Source organism: Aquila chrysaetos (genome assembly GCF_900496995.4).
Source record: "Aquila chrysaetos chrysaetos chromosome W unlocalized genomic scaffold, bAquChr1.4 W_unloc_8, whole genome shotgun sequence".
Lineage (NCBI taxonomy): Eukaryota > Metazoa > Chordata > Aves > Accipitriformes > Accipitridae > Aquila > Aquila chrysaetos.
In genome coordinates, this window is record NW_024470328.1 from 76491 (window position 1) to 99022 (window position 22532).

A 22532-nucleotide genomic window follows, 5' to 3' on the forward strand; every position below is an offset into this window, starting at 1 on the left:
CCTGTCCGTCCCTGGCCACAATCCTGCTGTGTGCTATCTCACACCGTCTCTGCTCTCCACATGAGACTGTCGCTCACTGTAACCACACACAGACGTCTAATTCCTCCTCTTTGTTCAGCTCGCTGCGCACATCAGTGCACTGACACTTCAGAGAGGTGCCCGGTAGCGCTGATTTCCCTGAAGGATATCACAGGACCACAAAACTACATAGAGGTTTGAAGGGACAGGACTGGACCCAGTATTGACCCCTGCAGTGCACCACTGGTGACTGGCCTGCAGTGAGACCTCATGCCACTGATCACCATCCTGTGGGCCCAGCCATTCAGCCAGTTTTCAATCCACCTCACTCTCTGCTCATCCAGCCTCTCCTTCAGCAGCTTCTCTATGAGGATTTTATGGGAGACAGTGTTGAAAGCCTTACTCATCTACCAAGGCAGCCATTTCGTTGGAGAAGTTTGTCAGGTTATCAAATAAGAATGGCATTTCCTTTCATTGGCTGTGCTCTGGGCCTCTGTGGTGCGTCAGTTGGGGTCTGGAACTTGGAGGGCCATGATGTTATGCCATTGTATAGCCCATAAAGATCTGGCCACCTCAAAAAAGGGATGATAGGAGGGAAGTGCTACCAGTTCTGGACATCGTTTGTGTCCTAGTTTCAGCTGGGATAGAGTTAACTGTCTTCCTAGTAGCTGGTACGGTGCTATGTTTTGAGTTCAGTATGTGAAGAATGTTGATAACACCGATGTTTTCAGTTGTTGCTAAGTAGTGTTTAGACGAAAGTCAAGGATTTTTCAGCTTCTCATGCCCAGCCAGCGAGAAAGCTGGAGGGGCACAAGAAGTTGGCACAGGACACAGCCAGGGCACCTGACCCAAACTGGCCAACAGGGTATTTCATACCATGTGACGTCCCATCTAGTATAGGAACTGGGAAGTGGGGGCGGGGAATCGCCACTCGGGGACTAGCTGGGTGCCGGTCTGTGGATGGTGAGCAATTGCACTGCGCATCATTTGTACATTCCAATCCTTTCATTATTGCTGTTGTCATTTTATTAGTGTTATCATTATCATTATTTGTTTCTTCTTTTCTGTTCTATTAAACCGTTCTTATCTCAACCCGTGGGTTTTACTTCTTTTCCCGATTTTCTCCCCCATCCCACTGGGGGGGGGGGGGGGGGGGGGGGAGTGAGTGAGCAGTTGCGTGGTGCTTAGTTGCTGGCTGGGGTTTAACCATGACAGTCCATTTTGGTGCCAAACATGGGACATGAAGGGTTGAGATAACGACAAACCTGACCAGAGCTTGTTAAAACAAATTTGTTATAAGCATTCATTATAGTGGTTTAATAGTTGCTGGTCTTTATGTTGATTTATGTGTTCTTAGAGTTGTTGCTCTGTTTTTTACAGTTCTGTTATGTATCACCTCGCTTGCTGTATGTAGTCCCTCTTCTTGCTTCTCTCTGATTGTTGCCATCTGGACTGAAGACACAGATGATGCAGTGCATGAAAAGTTGGCTGGACAATCAGGAACAAATTCTGTCAGTGGTACAAAGTCCTCTGAGGAGCTAGATACTAGCAGCATCCCTCTGTGATCAGCAAAATTTCATAAAAGATCATTAAAAGATGGAAATTAAGACTTTTTCTGCTATTACATAGGTTTCCTTTTCTGCACAGGCTTCAACATTTTTCTAAAATTTACTTTCTGGACTTGCTTCAGTTGCCCGCACAGAGGTGGCTGTGGTATCCAAGCTGCCCTGTGGTAACTGAAGCACCCGTGTGGGAAAAGTGATGCAGGAATCCTTCAGATGTATGAGTGGGTTTGCAGGCAGGGAACCTCGGGGGTGGTGCAGGACATCACCTCCCTCCAGTGCTGCTGGGTAGGCTGTGAAGAGGCCTCTCAAGCACAGCAGACAGTATGTCCCCTTGGATGGTGGCTGTGAGGTCACTTCTGACTGGTCAGCAGCAGCAGGGAGAGAGATATTCTGAGGTCATGAAGGTCATCAGGAAGCTGCCCTCAACAAGATGACACATTTGGGGAGGTCAGGAGGAGCCTGGGCAAAATAAATGGGAGATTTGGGGGAGGGAAGAGGGGCTTGACCAACAGACACAAAAGATTTTGAAGAGGTAAAATGGGTTAAGGGGACGTTGTTGTGAAAACACTGACTGTGAAAACATTCCTGTTAAGCCTTCACACTATCTCTAACTAGTAAGCTTAAGCCCTAACCCTACCCCTAAATACTCCTCCCCCCCCAACAGTAATCCACTGTTACTAACCTAACTGAGCTTAGGCTATCCCTAACCTTGAAGCTTGCATCTAAGCCAAATCCCAAAGCCATAACCCCTTACCCTTACACTTACCTGGTTGCTCAGCCTAGCCCCTAGCCTCTACCCATAATATTAACATGTTGGCCTTAATCCTAGCCCTCATGCCAGCCCTAAACAAAACCCTAACCCACCATGCTAGCCCACACCTTAAACACTAGCCAGGGAACCTCAGCAGGACACCAAACTCTCTCCCTAAGCCTTTGCCTAATCCCCAACCCTGAAAGGTGAGCTCTAATCCCTAAGCTCCAACCAGAACACCGAATCCCTGAAGCTCTCTTTCCCACGCTCTACTGCCCTCATCTTGGTCACCTCTCCTCAACCTTACTTAAGCTGTTTGGCCCCTTGGGACCAGGGCAGGGATCCTGAGGTCCCAGAACAGTCACATGGCATTGGGAGAGGAATGTGAGGTGACCTGTATCTGATGAGCTCGTAGGCCACAAGGAGGAGATGGGTGGGAATGCTATGGTGAGGTCAGCTGTGCCTCAGGATCTCATGGGCCAGCAGGAGACACATGACTGGGAAGGTGGCTGTGAGGTGCCTTCTGTCCTTGGAGTTGATAGGCCAGCAGCAGGACCATGGCTGGGAAAGGGACTGTGAGGTCACTTCTTTCTGAAGGAGCTGATAGGTCAGCCCTTGACTCATGGCTGGCATATGTGCTTCTACGCTCACATCTGCCAGTGTGTCTGACAGGCCAGCAAAAGCGTCTTGATTGTGAGAATCCCTTTCCCTAAGTACCTGGTAGGCCCGTCCAGGAAGAGGGCTCGGATATGGGTTCTCACACCTCTTCTGCCTGAGTACGTGACGGGACAGCAGCAGGCACGTGGCTTGGAAGATCATGGTGAGGTTACTTCTGGCTGGTCAGCTGACATGCCACAAGAAGGCTGATGCGTTAGGCTATCATTCTGACACCAATTATGTCTGAGAAGCTCATAGGCCAGCAGGAGGCACATGGCCATGAAGGCGAGTGTCAGGTCATAGGAATCTCCAATCTCTTGGGGTCATTGGCCATCAGCAGACACATGGCTGGCATGTCGGCTGTGACATCACTTCTGCCTGAGAATCTGACAGCCAGCAGCAGGCACGTGCCTTGGTTGTTGTTCTGTACCTGGAGGTTCTGGTTTGTTACATCCCCAGTAAGAAAGGCACGCAGCCTCGGTGCAGTCTCATTTAAAATGCCATTTGAGAGACCAAACACTACAAACCGTGAATAAGGCCAACTACATACAGGGCTGTACTCGGAGGAGTGTGGCCACCCAGGCAAGGGTGTTCTCATCCCTCTGGCCTCGGCACTGGTGTGGCCATATCTGTACTTGTGTGTCTGGGTGTGGGGTTCCCTGGTCTGGAGGAGTGGGGAAGAACTGGAGTGGTCCCAGAGGACATCTGCCAGGATGGGCGTTGGGGCCTCTTTGGAGAGGCTGAGGGACCTGGGCTTCTTTAGCCTGGTGAAGTGGAGGATCAGGGCACTATAGCAGTACAGTGCACCTGTTCAAAGGGTGGCTTCAGAGATGATGGAGCTTTTCTTGGTAGGAAAAAACCTGAAAGCCTAACCTTCTCTCTTGGAAGAGAAGGAAACCTGCACAAAGTGCAACTTGGAAGGTTCAGACTGGATGTGTTGAGAAAGAAATGTCACTCAAAGGGTAGCCTTGTGATGCAAGAGGTCACTCAGAGAGAGCCCAGATCAGCCCATGGTGTTGTGTTTCAAGGAAAATCCAGCCACACTGGGGAGACATCAGTGAAGGAATAGAAATGCTGGGGTGAGAGCTAGGTGGGAAAGCAAGATGGACGTCAACAGCCTGAAGGGAAAGAGATAAGGCATGGGACAGGTTATGACAGCCTGCAGTAGAGATGGCCAAGTGCGCTGGCAAGGCTGAAAGGCAGAACAGGTCCAAGGTATTTGTTGTCTTGGTTTTGTCAGCTGCCTCTGCCACCAAGGCCTACCAGGTAAAACTGCTTTTGAGCCTCTGGACTTAGTGTCTTCCTCACCTCTGCCTGGGCAGGCTGGGAGGTGTTGCACAGTTTTCCTACGCTTGGCCTTGCTCACCCTCACATCCTGCTGACCCAGGAAGAGCCCTGAGCCATGCATGAGGGACAGGATCTGCCTTCCCAGGGCCTGAGGATCAGGGCTTGGCCTTTCTGCTGCATAAAACAAACCAAGGGTTTTCTCAGCATTACAGCCACCTGCACAGTGCTTTTGCCTACCTGCAATCACAGCCTCCAGTTATCTGCTCTAACGAGTCCCTGGGGAAGCTTTGTCAGTAATGGCCCTCAGTGGGGTCCATTAATGCTTCAAGGTACTTTGCTTCTGACTTTGGCTTCTTGAGAAGTTTATTTCAGTCTGCTCTCAGTAGCTGAGGTTCATGGGCTCAGCCTCAAACACATCATGGGGCTCATTAGGATACAGAAAGCTCTAGGAAGCCATGTTTCTTCCTGCAATTCTCTTCAAGTCTTCAAGACTTGTACAGCTAGTTAGAAAAATTTCATAGTGTAGTTAAGGAGGAAGATTTCAAAGTGCACCTATACCCATGATTTTTTTCTTTTAAAGGGTAGTTTTTTATTACTTTTCAGTTTAAAGAAGAGGTAATAGAAGCATTCTCCAAGTGATAATGATCCAGAGTGTCTCCTCTGGAGGTCTGGACAACTAGGAAAAGCAGTCCCTTGAGGTCTGACACTGTGTGGACACCCTTGCTCCTCACCTCTCAAACCTCACCACTTCTGACCTTGGCCACCTGGGGCTTACATCTCTGTTCCTTGCCTCAGGCTTCTCCACTGATCTCTACAGCTGGAGGTTACAGCTCCATTGCATCATCTCCCTCCTGCTCTCCTTAGAGAACTGGCTGCACACAGGCTCAGAAGAATTTTTCCTGTTTGCAAGCAAAGCAAAGAAAATCATGATGAAGTTTCATAAACAATAAGTCACAGTCCTCAACCACATGCGACGTACAAGCTGCCCCTAATGAGGCTGCCTTTCTACAAGGGACAGTCTTATGAGAAATGTTTGTGACAGATACGAAAAAGTTAGAGATAAACACAATTAAAGAATTGGCTAAAGAGACAATTAGGCTACTGGAGGACAGGCAAGCTTTTAGCTCCCTGAAGCTCAAAGCAGCTGCATAGGTGAGAGGTATCTTGATGAACAAAGAGAAAGGGAAGGAGAGCAGTGGAGCATAAGGGAAAGGGCCTTTGCCTAGGCAGTCTGCATCTGAAAAGATGACTTTCAGAAATGGTCATTGTATCAGGACACGTGTAAGTATATGAAAGACTAGAGCAACTAAATACACCGTAGGACAGGCAGAATAGTGGTAAGGAAGTTACAGGGGAGGACTGATATTTCTTTGGAATGTCCTCTTTAAAGGGTCGTGGAATTGGTAGGGGATGGGAGTTTCAGCTGCAGAGTCACACACTGATCTTGTGGGTCCTCCCATGCAGCTGTGTCCATGGGAACAAGTGTCCCAGCTTTCCTATAATCTGAGGGGTTATGCTCAATGCCGTCTGTGGGGCTGGGGAATGAGCTGATTCTCCCTTACAGAGATGCCAGCACATTAGGTCACTTGGCTATCACCTCCAAGTGTCCTTCCAAGCTGTTAGCTGCCCTGCAGGATGCAAACCTGTCTCATAGCAGTTTTCTGTTATCGGAAAGCCCCATGGAGAAGCACAGAGATGCTGTGAGTGAGGAAATGCTCTTGGGTTGGTGAAATGAGCCCGGTGTGTCCTTGACTAGAAGCAGGGTGCTGAGACTTTGAGACAGGATGAGACATTTGGTGGTCTGCAGTGGTTGTCTCTGCTCTGAGTAGTGTCTGGTGGCTTTTCACGGTAACATGGGAGCATGATCACCCTCCATCTCAGAAAGGTGCAAGCACAGTGAAAGTGGGAACTAGACAGAAGGACAGAGCAGCTCCCCCTCTCTCTGCACTAAGCCACAGGCAATCCTCTTGACTTGCCTGGCTCACGCTGCTCTCCAGGAGTGCAGCAGAAATGCTGAAGTTTCCTGAGATCTAAGTAAATTCCCCAGGGGCAATGTGGGCAGCTGTAAAAAAAGCAAGAACTCTTAAACTCGTTTTACCTTCCCGGTCCCTTAGCAGATGGGAGTGCAGATGCTGACAAGCCCTTCTGCGTTAGGAGCGGTTTCAGCTGACAAAGTCAAACACCAGACTGGCCCCTGCCTCCACCGTTCCCATGAACCCACTGCTGCAGAGCAGGGCTGACTTTTCAAGAGCCCATGGGCAGAGGCCCTGCTCTTCATTACACGCTCGGCCAGCACCAAACAGGGCTCCAGCCGCAGGCCTGAAGGAAGGTCTCCTAGAAAAGGAAAAGTGTCTGTGTGTGTAGGAGTGGGAGGGTCTATGGGAAATGGCTTTGATATTGCTCAGAGAATAATGCCCTGACTCTTCAGTGTCTTTTTTCTACTTTGACAGCACCCCATTCCCAGAGGAAGAAAATGTCCAATGGTAGCTCCATCACCCAGTTCCTTCTCCTGGCATTTGCTGACACATGGGAGCTGCAGCTCTTGCACTTCTGGCTCTTCCTGGGCATCTACCTGGCTGCCCTCCTGGCCAATGGCCTCATCATCACCGCCATAGCCTGTGACCACCACCTCCACACACCCATGTACTTCTTCCTCCTCAACCTCGCCTTCCTTGACTTGGGCTCCATCTCCACCACTGTCCCCAAAGCCATGGCCAATTCCCTGTGGGACAAGAGGGTCATCTCCTGTGCAGGATGTGTTGCACAGGTCTTTCTGTTAGTCTTTGTGATCTCAGCAGATTGTTTTCTTCTCACTGTCATGGCCTATGACCGCTACGCTGCCATTTGCAAACCCCTGCACTACGGGACCCTCCTGGGCAGCAGAGCTTGTGTCCACATGGCAGCAGCTGCCTGGGGCTGTGGGTTCCTCTATGCTGTGCTGCACACTGCCAATACCTTTTCACTATCCTTCTGCCAAGGCAATTCTGTGGACCAGTTCTTCTGTGAAATCCCCCAGATCCTCAAGCTCTCCTGCTCAGATGCCTACCTCAGGGAAGTTGGGGTACTTGCAGTTAGTGTCTGTTTTACATTTGGTTGTTTTGTTTTCATTGTGCTGTCCTATGGGCAGATCTTCAGGGCTGTGCTGAGGATCCCCTCCGAGCAGGGACGGCACAAAGCCTTTTCCACGTGCCTCCCTCACCTCGCTGTGGTCTCCTTGTTTGTAAGCACTGGCACGATGTCCTACCTGAAGCCCCCCTCCATCTCCTCCCCATCCCTAGACCTGGTGCTGGCAGTTCTGTACTCAGTGGTGCCTCTAGCCATGAACCCCCTCATCTACAGCATGAGAAACCAGGAGATCAAGGATGCCCTGAGGAAACTAATCACTGGATGCTTTTCAGAAGCAAGAAACTGACTCTTGTCTTCTGCATAGTACTTATATCTCATTACAGACCCAACCTGTCTTTTGCTGATCTTTTTATGGTGATTTTGGGTGTGGTTTTATTTCTTCTATTTCACTTTGGTTTACTTATCTGAATGCTTTCCACAAAAAAAATGTCTTTATTCCTCCGGTTTGTAATTCAGAGTATATCCAGCTTTTGTGTGCCCTGGAGGCTGTGCAAATGAGGAGCCGTACCCTCTGTGTGTTTAAACAAAATAAAGGTCCCTGCAGTGACTTGTTCTTCTGATTTCCTTCCTCCAAGATCTTCCCTGCAGCTGCAGGGAGCAGTGCCTGTGTGCAGAGGGGAAGAAGAAAAGAGTCCTGGCACAGCAGCACTGCCAGGGAGTACCAGCGCTTGGTCTTTCCCAAACTGCTCTCTTCCCACTTCCATGCTTTCCTTCTGAACTCTTGGGTTGGTGGAAGGCCTGAGTGCTCTTCAAGCTTGGTTAGAGTCCTGCCGTGTGGCAGGGCTGTGACTGCAGGCAAGGACAGGCAGGGGGCACTTGTGTGACAGAGCTGGCCTCCATAGCAGCATTTCCATCATACAAGGGGATCTCCTCAGGCCTTGTGCCTTTGATACCGCCCATCCCTGGGGCTCAGCCTGTTACTGATTTGTCATTAATTTGTTATTAGTTAGAATTAATCATATTTAGTTTTAATATTTTAACAAAATCATATGTATGTTGTATTTTATATATTTAACCACCAACCAGTGTCTGCTGTAAAATCCCCTGTATAGCCCCGTATCAAGGCCGGAGAAATTGGCTAAAATCATCTAGTAGTAACATTTAGAACTTAGATAATAAGATAAAGAAATACCTGACAACGGGGTGGTGTAAGAGTTGTCAGTACGTTACCTGACAACGGCCTGTTTGGAACGCAGTGGCCGATCCCCAAGGATAGAATGTGCAGTACAAGGCTCCTGGAAGGTCCCTGGCTAGAGCCGTTAGAGATAACCGCATAGCTACTGTCAAAAAGGATGGATTGCACCTGTTGCCATAACATCGATGAAGAAATCATAAACTCTAGATGAACTTTGCTTCATTATAATACCAAAACACACCTCCCAGTCAAAAACTACCCGCCTCCAAGACTTATCACGCCTCGGAGAAACCTTCACTGCGCCTGTGTAAAGGACATTTACATATGCTAATGATTTCCCAGAAGTCTAATGAATATGTATAACTTTTCTTGGAAATCTAATGAATATGTATCGATAAGTCTTAATATAAGGTGTATTGTTTTGGAGACAGGCGTGCGTGGTTTGTGAGAGGACTCGCCCATGCACCCGGCCGTCAATAAAGAAGTGTCTGCTTATCTACACTAAATTGGTGTTGATAAGTTCTTCATTCCGAGCTTTTCAGTAACAAGCCCTCTCCACCCCCGAGGAGCTGCTGTGCCCTTCAGAGGGTCTGGGGCTGTGGGGTGAGTGCCCAGAGCTCTGCCGCACCCTGTGGTGGGCACTGCTGTGGGGCCATGCCAGACTGGGCTGTGCTGGGGAGAGGGCAGGGGAGGTGGGAAGAGTTTAGGGGGAGGTGGTCTGGGCTGGGAAGTGCCCAGGAGAGAAAAATATCAGTGTATAGCTTGTAGTGTGTGACCATGCAGGGCAAGGAGTCACACCGGGGGTTTGTCATTTAGAGACAGGGCTTGTGGCAAGCATGGAAGACATGCAGGTGTAGGGGAGAGGAGGAGTCTGGTCTGTGCCCTTGGCAGTGTGGACAGACAGGGAAGGTGGCTCAGGGCCTTTGTCACCCCCAGCATCTCTCATTTGCCACTTCCAGCACTTGCTGTTCACCTCAGGTTTACGGGTGAGTTTTGCTGTGAGGCCACCTCCACCTTCCCGCTGGTCCTAAGGGCTGGTTTGGGGGAACAGACAGCCCTGCCCAGCATCTCTGCTTCCCCAGACCCTGGCAGACCCTGGAGCAGAGCTGTCTGCAAAGCTCCACATGGTGCAAGGCTGCGGCAGGGCATGGGTCAGGTGCTGGGGAAGCTGCAAAAGTAGGAAGGTCATGCGGGAACTGTGATCTGAAGGCCATCTTAGGGATCACAATGGGGGGAAGGTCCCCACCCCTGACTCTCCCCTTTCCCATGTTGTGCCTGCACAATGGGGCCGTGCGTCCATGTATGGTCAGTGGGGCTGGGCCAGCACAGGGACAAGGCACTGACAGGGGCCGTGAAGCAGCTGCCAGGAGGTGCCATCATGGACACTTGTTCTAAAAATTGTATACCAGAGGCTAATGCCTGAGAACTCATAGCTATTTTTGTCATGTAAAAAGACAAAAAAATCTAAATAGCTTCAGTTCATCATCGAGAATACAAAAGAGTTCCCTTGCAGCACTGTCCTGTTACTTCTATTAGTGATAGTTCCACTACTTCCAAAAAGTCCTTGAGATCTTCTATATTTTTCCTTGGCTCCAAACCTCAGGCTGCTGATGCGCTGAAAGTACTACCTCAAATCTCTGCAAACCAAATCTCTCCCACCTTCACTAATCCACACTGTTTTACCCAGGACACTTCTCCTCATCATGTCAGCACACTGCCTGGTCTCTTTTTTATCTGGGTGAAGTCAGGGTGCTCCCTCAAAATGCCTTCCCTACAGGAGTCTTCTCTACCTGCTGATGCCACTTGTATCGCCTCACGCTATGCACAGCTCCATCTTCCTTCTGCAGAGCTCCATGGGAGGGACAGTTTTCCTGCTCCTTTCATGAGAAAAGGTGACAAACAGGAGAGACTCCTTGCCAGGAAGCCAGAGCCCTGGGTGTTGCTCACTTGGTTCTTACTGGCACTTCACTCAGACTCTGGTTTGGTGCTTTTGGTGCTTTTCTGTGGCTACTCTTTCTGCAGAGAAGATCTCAAAAAGACAATGATTTCATAAAAGGTGGTCATAAAGGCCCTGTTGTAGACAACAACGTTTGCCATGAGCTCTGGAGAGAGCCAGGAAGATAGTTAATAAGCACTAGGAATATGCAGGAATCTCAAGGCCTCTTCTGAAGAGCGAGCAGCTCTGAGCAGCAATGATTGATTGGCCATGTGTAGGGTTCAGAGAGAGGGTCGAGCGATGTCAGTGAGAAACAAGGAAGTGGCTGATGGCTTTAGCAAATCCTGAAACCCTCTCTGAGGCCAGAAATGGAAAGCAGTGGATGTCTGAGGGTGGGGAAGAGGAAGAGGTGTGTCCTGGGAAGATGTCGGGAAGGAAGATCCCTCTTCTGCAAGTCAGGGATGAAAGAAATTCTTCTATGATATGTGCATACCTAGAAAATGGAGAAGGCCCGCTGCTGAGGGTGTCTATCATGCCAGATGAGCTGACCTTGCTCTTTTCCTGCTTCACTCCCCGTACTTGGATGGACCTCAGGAAACATCTATGAGTGTGGAGGATGCACAGACCTCCTGGGGTGAAGTTTCATCACTGCGGGGTAAGAGGGAAGGGTATGTGAGACACGTTGTAGTGCAGAGAGAGAGCTGTGCATGTAAGAATTCAAGTGAGCCTGGGGCTAGAGGAGCACATCTTGGGTGCTAGAGGAACATAAACAAGGCTTTGAAAGAAGCCAGGTGGGTTGCAGGGAGCTCAGAGACATTGCCTAACCCTCAGAAAACTACAGCTTTATGTTTGAACAACAGCGAGGACAGACAGTTATCGGTAAACCTTGGCATATCATGGGGTCAGAGTGAGTTGGGGAAGCAGGGGGGGAAAGTTAAAAATCTGCAGAGAAACGATCACTGACATAGGACAGTATAGGACAGCCTGTGGTGGGGAAAGCCAAGGGCTTTGGTAGGGCTGGGACCCAGAACTGAGGTCCTTGTTCTCTTGGCTAGGGCTGCTGTCTTGTGGGCTGAGTGGTCTCCATGTATTTCAGCCCTGGCATGATTGCCTATCTGAAGCCCCCCTCCATCTCCTCCCCATCCCTGGATCTGGTGGTGGCAGTGCTGTACTCGCTGGTGCCTCCAGTTGTGAGCCCTCTCATCTCTAGCATGAGGAACAGGGAGCTCAAAAATGCCCTGAGGAAAGTGATTTCATGGACATTTTTCAATACCAGTAAACTTCCAGTCTTTTTCCACAAGTGACTCCCGTACTAGGCCCATGCTTTCTTTTATTATCGTTGTTGTTATTGCTCTTTGGGGTTTCATGTTCGTAGACCAATACTTGGACTTCCCATACTTCATGTGAAGCATGAACCTCCTCTGTCTCACCTGGAGGACCATATAAAAATGTGTCTTTGTGACACTGGGTCCAAGCTGACTCCCTCATAGCATCTCTGTAACAAAAAGGGATCTTCCCTGTGCACTGCCTGATGGTAGGGCTGTTTTTCCAAGCCTCATGTCAGGAACAGGACCGAGACACTGCACCCCAAAAAGGCCTATTGATCTATGGTTTCAAGGGCAAAAAGCTCATTGTCATCTTGTGATCTGCTAGAGGGGTGGATTTAGGACTCACCTGTTGGTGCCTGGTGACAGTGGAGATGATGAATGGTCACTGAGGTACAAACCCAGCCCTTTCCCACATGTGACAGGGCAGAATTCATCTTCCAGGAGGGGAATCTGTAGCTGCCTGGATATCCCAGGGGATCTGCGGGAACATAGTTATGGACTCAACGACAGATCAATATGATCATAGTTGAAGACCCTTTACTAGAGCATCAGACATCATTTTTATACATTGGTTACATCTGTATATGCGTTTAGCTATTTTACTACTGGTTACACACATTATTCACACGCTGTCCACGCGCCTAGTTACACTTAATGATTGGTTATATCAACACTGTACAAGCGCATAAACATAAGACATAATTGGTTATAATAACTAAAACATGTGAGAATTGTCTCAGTCTAATTGGTCAAGATAAACTGCCGAATTGAGGTTCGTTGTGCCAAGTTCCCTTTATCGTGGAATGCGCACCTGTGTTCTTCTCATTGATATCTTTCTTTTTTGTCTTCTTTTTTATTCTGTTCAAGGCCTTCTAAAGGCGTCTGGAATGCTCTTGTGACCGTTAGCTAAATATGTTCCCACACCGGGGTACACCTGCTGTCCATACTGGTGCTCCGGGCTAGAACTGGCCTCCCTACACGATGCTCCAAGATTGGCCAGGCGTCCCTACCTGACGCTCCGGGGTAGTACTGGTACCCCTACTTGTACTCCGGGGTACACCTAGTGTCACAATGGGCGCGTGGGGGTAGACCCGCCCTCCCTACCTGAACCTCCGGGGTTGACCTGGTATCCCTATCTGACGCTCTGGGGTAGGCTTGGCCTCCCTACCCACGCGGGTGGGGTAGACCTGGCCTCCCTATTTGACCATTGGGGATAGGCCTGGTATCCGTACCTGATCTTCCGCGGTATTTCTGGTACTCCTACTGGTACTCCAGGGTACACCTGCTGTCCCAACGGGCGCGTGGGGGTAGACTCGCTGTCCCTACCTGACCCTCTGGGTTAGGCCTGGCATCCCTACCCATGCCAAGGTAGACCTGGCCTCCCTACCGGCAAGGGCAGGGTTGACCTGGCCTCCCTACTGATGCGGGCTGGGTAGACCTGTCCTCCCTACCTGACCCTCCAGAGTAGGCTTGGCGTCGCTACCTGCACGGATGGGGTAGACCAGGCCTCCCTGTCGTGAAGTGCGGGGTAGACCAGGCCTCCCTGCTGGCGCAGGTGGGCTAGACCTGGCCTCCCTACCAACGCGGACGGGGTAGACCAGGCCTCCCTACCTGACCCTCTGGGGTAGGCCTGGCATCTCTGCCTGATGCTCCTGGGTAGACCTGGCCTCCCTACCTGATGCTCTGGTATCGGCCAGGCGTCCCTACCTGACTCTCCGGGATAGTACCGGTACCCCTACTGGCACTCAGCGGTACTACCGATACCGCTACTGCTACTCCAGGAACACCTGCTGTCCCAATGGGCGCGCGAGGGTAGAACCGCCATCACTACCTGACAATCTGGGGTAGGCCTGGCATCCCTACCTGAATCCTGCACGGTGGTACCGGTACCCCTATTGGTAGTCCAGGGTACACCTGCTGTCCCTACAGGTGCACGGGGTTAGACCCGCCCTCCCTACCTGACCCTGTGGGGTCAGCCTGGTATCCCTACATGATGCTCCGGGGTAGGCCTGGCCTCCCTATCCGCACAGGCAGGGTAGATTTGGCCTCCCTACAGGCAAGGGCAGGGTTGACCTGGCCTCCCTACCCACGCGGGTGGGGTACACCTGGCCTACCTACCTTGACGTGCGGAAACAGACTCCACAATCAGTGAGATTCAAAAGTAGGTATGTTCATTCAGCGCTGGGCAGCACAGGGGGTAGTCCCACCAAAGTCGTACACACCCGACTCGGCAGTTCGCTTCAAGTTTATACAGTCAAGTGTTACATATTCACAATACGCCTATACATATGCATGATCTATCCCTGCTTCATATTAAAATGAGTTCCGAGAGGTCATTTCCATAGTCTCCTCTCAACTGCGCTTGCGCAGCGCCTCTTTATGGTGGTCATCTGGTGGTCGCAGAGATAAAGATAGATGACTCCTCTTCGTCACCGCTAGTAACCTCTTTTCCTGCGCAGGCTCAGTGGTTTCTTGGTATTCACCCAAGCCGCAAGACCAGTCTTAGCTGGCTCTTGGGGCCTGCTCCTGCTTCTGATCAGGAACTGTCTCTACCTTATTGGCTGGTTCTTAGGACCAGCTCTTCTTATCAAGGACTGTCTCTATGTCAGCTAATTTCAACAAGGTAAGCGCTAAACATCATCTTTCATCCCCCTTTATTATGTCTACTGCGATTCTTTTGACTCCCCTTGTCTCAGTCCCCCCTTTTCTAGAAAACAGTAAATTCTTTTACTATATCTAATCCTAGTATTTCTAGTACATTGATTCCCTATCTAGCGTCCTCTCAAAGTATTTGCTGGACTCGAGTTTTCGTCGTAACTGATTCTTTTTCCGTTCGCTGTAAGAGTCTCCTGTATTCTTACAGCACCAAAAGCCACATCGAACCACTATGCAAAGGACCACAGACAAAAAAATGATGATTATTATAGTGACAAACAATTGCTTCAACCATGCAAAATTTGGCAACCAGGAGGTTAATTTTTCTAATATGTGTGTCAAGCCCCAAAAAGTGTCATCTTGGGAAGCTTCATGTAGTATTCTAGTCTTTTCCCATATCTCTTCAAGATCTGTTTCAATTCATTGGTTTTGATTGATATAGCTACAGCAAGTTTGGTTTATAACTACACATAAGCCCCCTTCTTTTGCTAAAAGCATGTCCAATCCCATTCTATTTTGGAGTACTACTTTACTTAGGGATTGTATTTCCAGTTGCAGCCCTCGAATCGCATCAGTTGTAGCATTTTCTATAATCTCTAATGTAGCAGATATATTCACGATAGCTTTCTCCAACTCGCTTACCCCTAAAGAGGGGATTAGCCATCAGACAAAACTATGGTACCTAGTACCTCGAATAATTAGTGGGTTTTCAGTCTGTTTTACACGGAGCCAAGGTGTTCTCAAAAACCCTCGGGGAGGTGAAGCTCCCTCGAATATACTGGTCTGAGGTGTAAGGTATCCCCGAACACAGTGTCCCTTCCAGTTCTGGGGTAAACTCTTTCTGGGCCTACCATCCCCACAGAGCCACCAGTATCCGGGCCCTGTGTTGCATCTTGGACCGAGATGCGGCTCCCTTCTGTCTTGTCCTCGCCCCCTCTTTCCTGACCCCCCTCTTTGGTTTCCAGATACAATAGAAACTGATAGTTAAGTTCAGTCCAAGACGTTCTAATTTTCCTTTATCAAAAGTTCCCAGATTTTCCGCAAGGCTACAATTGTCCATGTCTCCCCAAATATTATCTGTAATATTTAAGCAACGGCCAGTAATTAAGACCTCTTTAGGGTCAGGTACTTCCAGATCAAAGCTGGGTCCCCGCTGGGTATTTCCATTTCCATAAAGGCATGATCCATTCCTGTCTGGCCAGTCCTTAGTAAGAGATGTCCAATTTGTGGTCGGGATTCCTAAAAAGGGGAGTTCCATGTTCCCCTGAGGAAGGGGATTGCATACCCAACAGTCTGATAAATTTAGTACTTTCGAGATACTCTCTGTCATATTTAAATAAGTATTTCGATCCCAAGCCTGCCCCTTGGGCAAGGTCCAACTCAGGAGCATGACAATCAATGTCTTATAAATTTGAGCTTCAAAGGTCCCTTTTCTTGTGAAGTTCATTGTCCTTTGGGTGCCTTCTTCACCCTAGTGTGATGGATCCAGGCGCTCTGTTCCTTGATCCTAATCACAGTGAAGGAGGTAAGTAATACTTGAAATGGTCCTTCCCACTGCGGCTCCAGAGTTTTCTCTGTAAGAGACTTTATATACACATAATCTCCTGGTTGTATATTATGTACAGGCCCATCCAAACCTCTCCCTCGAGTCCCTACCACATGCTTCCTGATTTTATTAAGTTGCTTACCTAATGCTACCATGTAAGAAGTCATAATTTCATCCCCCGCTTGTACAGACACCCCTCTCTGTATCCCATGAGGTTGTCCATACAGGATTTCAAAGGGGCTCAGTCCTTCTTTCGCCCTTGGTCTTGTTCGTATACGCAGAAGGGCTAAAGGGAGAGACTGAGGCCATGTCAAATTTGCTTCTTGTCCAAATTTAACAATTTGCTGTTTGATTAAGTGGTTCATTTTTTCCACTTGACCACTCGACTGGGGGTGATATGGAGTATGAAGCTGCCAATCTATACCTAAATGGCGGCTAATTTGTTGTACTATATTTGAGACAAAATGTGGTCCTCTGTCAGAGGATACAGTTGCTGGAACCCCAAAACATGGTATTATCTCTTGTACCAGTATTTTAGTTACCTCCCGAGCTTTAGCCGTTCTTGTTGGGAATGCTTCTGGCCAACCTGAAAAGGTATCAGTTAATACCAATAAATATCGATACCCCCCTTTTCTTGGAAGTTCTGTAAAATCAATTTGCCATTGTTGTCCAGGCCCATTGCCTTTTCCAATCTGGCCCATTTCTGGCTTGGGGGTATTCTTAGGATTAGTCTGGAGGCAAAGGTCATACTGTTGAGTCACCTGTCTCACCGTGGTGTATAAATTTCTAGCCACAATCTCTCTTATTAAATGTTCATACAGAGCCTCTGTCCCCCAATGCCTTTTCCTATGCTCCTCCCGAACCAGATGCCACAGTAAGCCAGAGAGAACGATTAGTTTTCCCTGTGGGGTATGAGCCCATCCTTCTTCATTATATGACCTTCCTAAATCTGTAATAAGCTTCTGATCATCCCTGGTATCTTCTGGCTTACCTTCTAGGGAGATTTGCCTATCAGGAATTAAGGCCCCTTCTATTTTTACCTTTGTTTTGGCCACTTGTTTTGCCTCTCTGTCCACCAGTTCACTCCCTTTTTCCAAATCTGAGCTCACTTTCTGGTGTGCCTTAATATGCATAATTGCTACTTTCTTAGGGAGCTGGACAGCTTCCAGTAACTTCAGAATTTCTTCTGCGTGTTTAATATTTTTCCCTTGGGAACTCAATAGTCCTCTCTCCTTCCAAATTGCTCCATGTGCGTGTACAACTCCAAAGGCATATTTTGAGTCTGTATAAATGTTCACAACTTTGCCCTGGGCCAATTCCAGGGCGCGGGTTGGAGCAATTATTTCTGCCTTCTGTGCGGAGGTGTTCATGGACAAAGCCCCTGATTCTATTACCTCTTGGCTGGTGGTGACGGCGTATCCCGCGTGTCGATTACCATTTAGGACGTAACTGCTTCCGTCTGTGAACCAAGTTTCCCCGTTTTCCATGGGGCTGTCTTTCAGGTCTGGGCGACTGGCGTATGTTGCTTCGATGGTTTCCAAACAGTCATGATGTACCGGTTCTCTTGTGTTCCCGCTGAGAAAAGAAGCTGGGTTAACAATGTTAGTGACTACAATCTCCACATCATCCTGCTCTACCAATATAGCTTGATATGTCAGGAATCTTTGTGAAGAGAGCCAATGTCCACCTTTTGCTTCCAGTACTGCTGATACTGTGTGAGACACCAGAACAGTCATTTTCTGGCCCAGAGTAAACTTTTGGGCTTCCAGTATGTTCAGTCAACCGCCCGCAGGCATCCAGGCCAACCTTTTGCAGTCGTGTCTAACTGCTTAGAGAGGTAGGCAACTGCCCGTCGATATGGACCCAGGTTTTGTGCTAATATTCCCAGGGCAATGCCCTGCTTCTCATGGGAGTAAAGAAGGAATGGCTTACTCACATCTGGGAGTTCTAAGGCCCGGGTCGACATCAAAGCCTTTTTCAGTAGCTCAAAGGCTCGTTCGGTCTCCTTGTTCCACTCAAGGTGTTTCTGCTCAGTGGCTGTCAATGCATACAGTGGTTTATCAAGCAATCCATAATTATAGATCCACAATCGGCACCACCCTGTCATTCCCAGAAAAATCCGTAACTCTTTTACTGTCTGAGGTCTCCAAGTTTGACATATTGCCTCTTTACGGGCCTGTCCCAAAGTTCTTTGTCCCGCACTAATTTCATAGCCCAAGTAATTCACTTTGCGTTGCATTACCTGTGCCTTTTTCTTGGATACCCGGTACCCCTGGAGTCCCAGGAAATTTAACAGACTCGCCGTCCACGTCATACAATCTTTCTCTGTTTTTGTGGCGATCAGGATATCATCCACGTACTGCAACAGCTTCCCCTCCTCAGACGGGGCTTCCCAGGATTCTAAGTCTTTTGCAAGCTGATTGCCAAAAATGGTAGGACTGTTCTTAAAACCTTGTGGCAACACCGTCCAATTGAGCTGGGTCTTTCGACTAGTCTTGGGTTTTTTTCCATTCAAATGCAAATAAGTTTTGGCTGGCTTCATGGAGAGGGAGGCAAAAGAAAGCATCCTTCAAATCTAAAACAGTAAACCAAGTCAATTCAGGTGTTAATATAGTCAACAGAGTCTATGGTTTCGCCACTACCGGGTAAAGATCTTCAGTTATCTTATTCACTGCCCATAAGTCTTGGACCACCCGATATGACCCATCGGGCTTCCGAACAGGCAATATAGGGGTATTGAATTCAGACTCACACTCTTTTAGTAATCCCAACTGCAAAAATTTTTCTATCACCGGCTGGATTCCTTCTCTGTCTTCTTTCTTTAGGGGATATTGTTTAATTCTTACCGGCTTTCATCCTTCTTTGATCCTAACTTCAACAGGTGGAGCACTTTTCGCTCTTCCAGGTGCATCAGTAGCCCATACCCCTGGGTACACTTGGTTTAAGATGTCCTCATTAATGCTTCCTTCTAGGGGCAGACTGGTTAAGGTTAGGCTCAATATTTGAATATATTGCTGATCTTTTACCTCCAGAGTAATTTCTCCCTTTTTGAATACAATTTTTGCTCCCAATTGTTCCAACAAGTCCCTTCCCAAAAGTGCCTTAGGGGAGTTGGGCATATATAAAAATTTGTGAATGCCCCACTGTTTTCCTAATTTATATTCTAAAGGTTTACAAAAATATGCCTTTGCACTTTGGCCAGTCACTCCTTTCACCACAACATAATCATCTCCCAGGGGCATCAAAGCTTGATTCAGAACCGAGTATGTTGCTCCTGTATCCACCAAAAATTCTACCTCTTGTTGTGTTTTCCCTAGCTTAATTATAACCAGTGGATCTGCTAGGGTAGATTCCCAGGTTCCCGTCAATCTCCCTTCACATGGGCTATCGTTCTTCCAGTTTGAGCCCTCTGATCCTCCTTGTTCCTTGGGCATTCCTTTTTCCAATGACCAAATTTCTTACACAAAGCGCGTTGATCCTTGCCCAATCGGGGCAAGTCTCGTCTAGGCCCTCTTCCTCTTTCTTCCTGGATAACAGCCATTAATTTCCTTTGCCCTTGCCTATATCCTTCCTCTCTGTTACTAAATACTCTCCATGCTTGTTACGGATGCACAACTAACCAAATCCAACAAGTGTTAAAGCTCAGATTTATTCTTTAGCAAAAGTAAGTTAGAAGTCTGGTAACATTTTATAAAATCACAGGCTCAATGGTGTAAAGGGAATTAATACTACACGGCCGACTTAAGAATCCCCAAGATTTAAAGTGGCGGCACAAAATGTGCGTATCACTCACCTAAAAGCTGCGGGCCCTCTCCCTCGAGGAGTTACCTCAGGCGGTGCCCCGGCCTGAGGGGGAGTCCCGAACTGCAGACCCGCTGCTCTGAGGAGGACTGCCAACGTGTCCTCCGGCGGGACCCCGTTTATACCCCTGTCAAATCTGACCTGTGGTCATTTAATTCTATTGGCTAGGAGGGTCACCTCGGTGTACCTGGGGCATCTCAATTGGCCAGTTCAAATTTCAACCTGCAGCCTCCAGGGTTTCCTTCCCCTTCTCCCTTCCTGGAGAAGTTTTGTTTCCTGCTGGCAGGATGGGGCGGCGGGGCGGGATGTACTGCCACAATCCACCCCGTGACCACAGTCATGATTCGACTGGTTTCTTTGGAGTGGTGGTACAGTCACCTCTTGCCTCCAAAGTTAAAAGGGGGTGCAGTTTGGCGAGTTGACGCTCATTGTGGGTCATCGTTCCTTTCTGGTCTAGAACCAAAGCGGAATATCAAACACATGAATATTCAGTGTATGGACAGTTTAAAGGAGTATACTTAACCGTTAGTACAGGCTTTACTACCAAGTATTTGATAGAACTTATTGCAATATAGATTACAGCAATCATAACTACAAGCATTATTAAAGATTAGAGAATGTTGGTCTCCCACCCCGTGACAGAAACAAGTGCCTCCTTGTGAGATTTCAGAGCTTAGCGTAGTATCATTCCAACCCCACCCTGTGATCCCATGGGTTAGTTGGAGGATATAGTCACATCTGATGATCCACTATAATTGTTATATTGCTCTCATGTGAGGTCAAGGACTCACGATATTAATGTCCATCATTTTGCCACGACATTATTATCCAGATCTTCATCATCCACGTCTGTCGCAGTCATCACTGTCAGCAAACGGACTGGAGTGCCTCGTTCCTTCATGGTCCTGTAAAAAAGCACAACTAGGCCTCAGTTTTAAAACCGGGTCGCAGGGTTAGAAGTCCGGTATTATCCACCGGGCACTGATACGGTGAGTCTTTCCGCTCCCATCCAAAGCTTCCCAGGCATGCAGGCCTCTGGGTTTTGCTAAGGTCATAGGAACAATACCAATGGAGGGCAGTTTCACCATGACGGATTGGCCCACGTATGTCTCCCGTGGCAGCTGATGTTTCTGGTCGCCTGGAATAAAATCTTTACCCCTTAATGGTTCCATAGGACCGAATGCTCGAATTTTTGGACTACCATAATTTCCCCATCGGCTGTTGACGGTGAAAACTGCCTGTGGTAATCGTGTGTTCCAGTTGTGGCGTGAGACATCAGCATGTTTTTTAATCAAGCCATTGGTTCGTTCAACTATACCATTGGCTTGGGGGTAATATGGGGTGTCAAACACCCATTTGATGCCCTCCCCTCGCGCCCAGTCTTGTACCACTGTGGCTGTGAAATGTGATCCGTTGTCACTTTGAATGCACTCAGGAGTAGGCAGAATACCAAACCACTCTCACAAGACCTGAACTGTCTGGTTTCCAGTGGCTGTACCAACAGCCGTTGCCATAGACAATCCTGATACCACTTCCACTCCTGCCAAAATATACTTCTGCCCATGAGATGGTTTTAAAGGACCAATGTAATCAACCTGCCACGTGCTCCAAAGAGCCTTGCCTTGTCTGATATGCTGGGCCGGAGCTTGGTTTGGGTGATTAGCTTTAAGCCTTATTCGGCATTGCGGGCAAGCTGTAAGAATTGCTTCACAGGTTTTCATAGACACTGGCCAACCCCGAGATTGGCATTCATAATAGAGATCTGCTTTCCTTGAGTGACCTCGTTTGATATGCAACCATTCTGCTAGTCTATCCCAATCCTCCTTCTCACTGGTGACCATCCTGATTTGGGCCAGGTGGTCCACCTGCTGATTCCATTTCGCAGCTGGGGTTCCATCCCGAGCATGTCCCTTCACCCATCCCACCTTTAAAGGTTGGGATCTCCCTATTGCCAGGAGACGTCGCCAATCCTCTGTCCTCCACACTTTCATGTGACCTACTTCCCACTTACTAGATTCCCACTGACATAACCACTCTGTAGCACCCTTAAAGGTTGCGTAAGAGTCAGTATAGACGATGGTAGCACCATTCTTTACGGCCAGTAACAAAGCCCGTAGTTCTCCTACTTGTGCACTACCGTCACCCTCTTCTTCGACTGTCTTTCCAGTACTAATCTCCAATGCCACTGCTTTATATTGCCATTTTGATCCCACTCGATGGGCAGATGCATCTGTGAACCACACTCCTTGCATATCTGAGCCTGCCACAAATTCGGGTGCGTCCTCAATCGGAGAAGTTTTACATGGTTGAACCAGCAAGGCTGGGTCAGGGTTTACAGGTTGCTGTAGTTTGAAAACTTTAGTCAGAACCTCCTTTAGTGGGAGCAATTGGCTTATCCCTTCTAGGTATGCATACCATTTCCTAACTGTGGCCTTTTGGGCTACTCCCTCCGGAGGAGGTGACCCATTGAGGATTGAATTTAAGAGAGGGAAAGGGCCCTGTACTATAACATCTTGTGAGGTACACAGCTTTTCAGCCTCTTTAACTGCTCTAGTGGGGGAGAGGACCCCCTTTTCCCAATCTGAATATTGTTGCTCCGTTTCTTTGAATGCAGTGGAAGAAAATAATAAAGGCCTGGCTGGTCCCTGTGGCCCCTTTTGAAACACACTACAGTATGAGGCATGTTCAGCAAATCCCCATTCCACTCTCAATGGATCTTGTGGGTGC

General features: G+C 48.5%; 1 protein-coding gene and 1 long non-coding RNA gene across 2 annotated transcripts; both read left to right on the forward strand.

The window, feature by feature from the left end:
• The first annotated feature begins 1112 nt into the window (after window positions 1-1112).
• On the forward strand, window positions 1113-16474 carry LOC121233075. The gene is made up of 3 exons (XR_005931858.1): window positions 1113-1242; window positions 15459-15460; window positions 16464-16474. It is a non-coding gene; the product is annotated as an uncharacterized LOC121233075 (long non-coding RNA).
• On the forward strand, window positions 6733-11779 carry LOC115338022 (olfactory receptor 14A16-like). Its single transcript, XM_030006428.2, has 2 exons — window positions 6733-7515; window positions 11572-11779. Exons 1-2 carry the CDS (start codon window positions 6752-6754, stop codon window positions 11777-11779), a joined length of 972 nt encoding a protein of 323 aa, XP_029862288.1. The 5' UTR covers window positions 6733-6751.
• Window positions 16475-22532: the final 6058 nt, after the last annotated feature.

What these genes read in the sequence shown, in the direction of transcription:
- LOC115338022 (XM_030006428.2), top strand. Translation starts at nt 6,752, where the DNA reads ATGTCCAATGGTAGCTCCATCACCCAGTTCCTTCTCCTGGCATTTGCT. An exon ending in TTTGTAAGCACTGGCACGAT is followed by an intron (nt 7,516 to 11,571) that starts GTCCTACCTGAA and finishes CATGTATTTCAG; the next exon opens with CCCTGGCATGATTGCCTATC.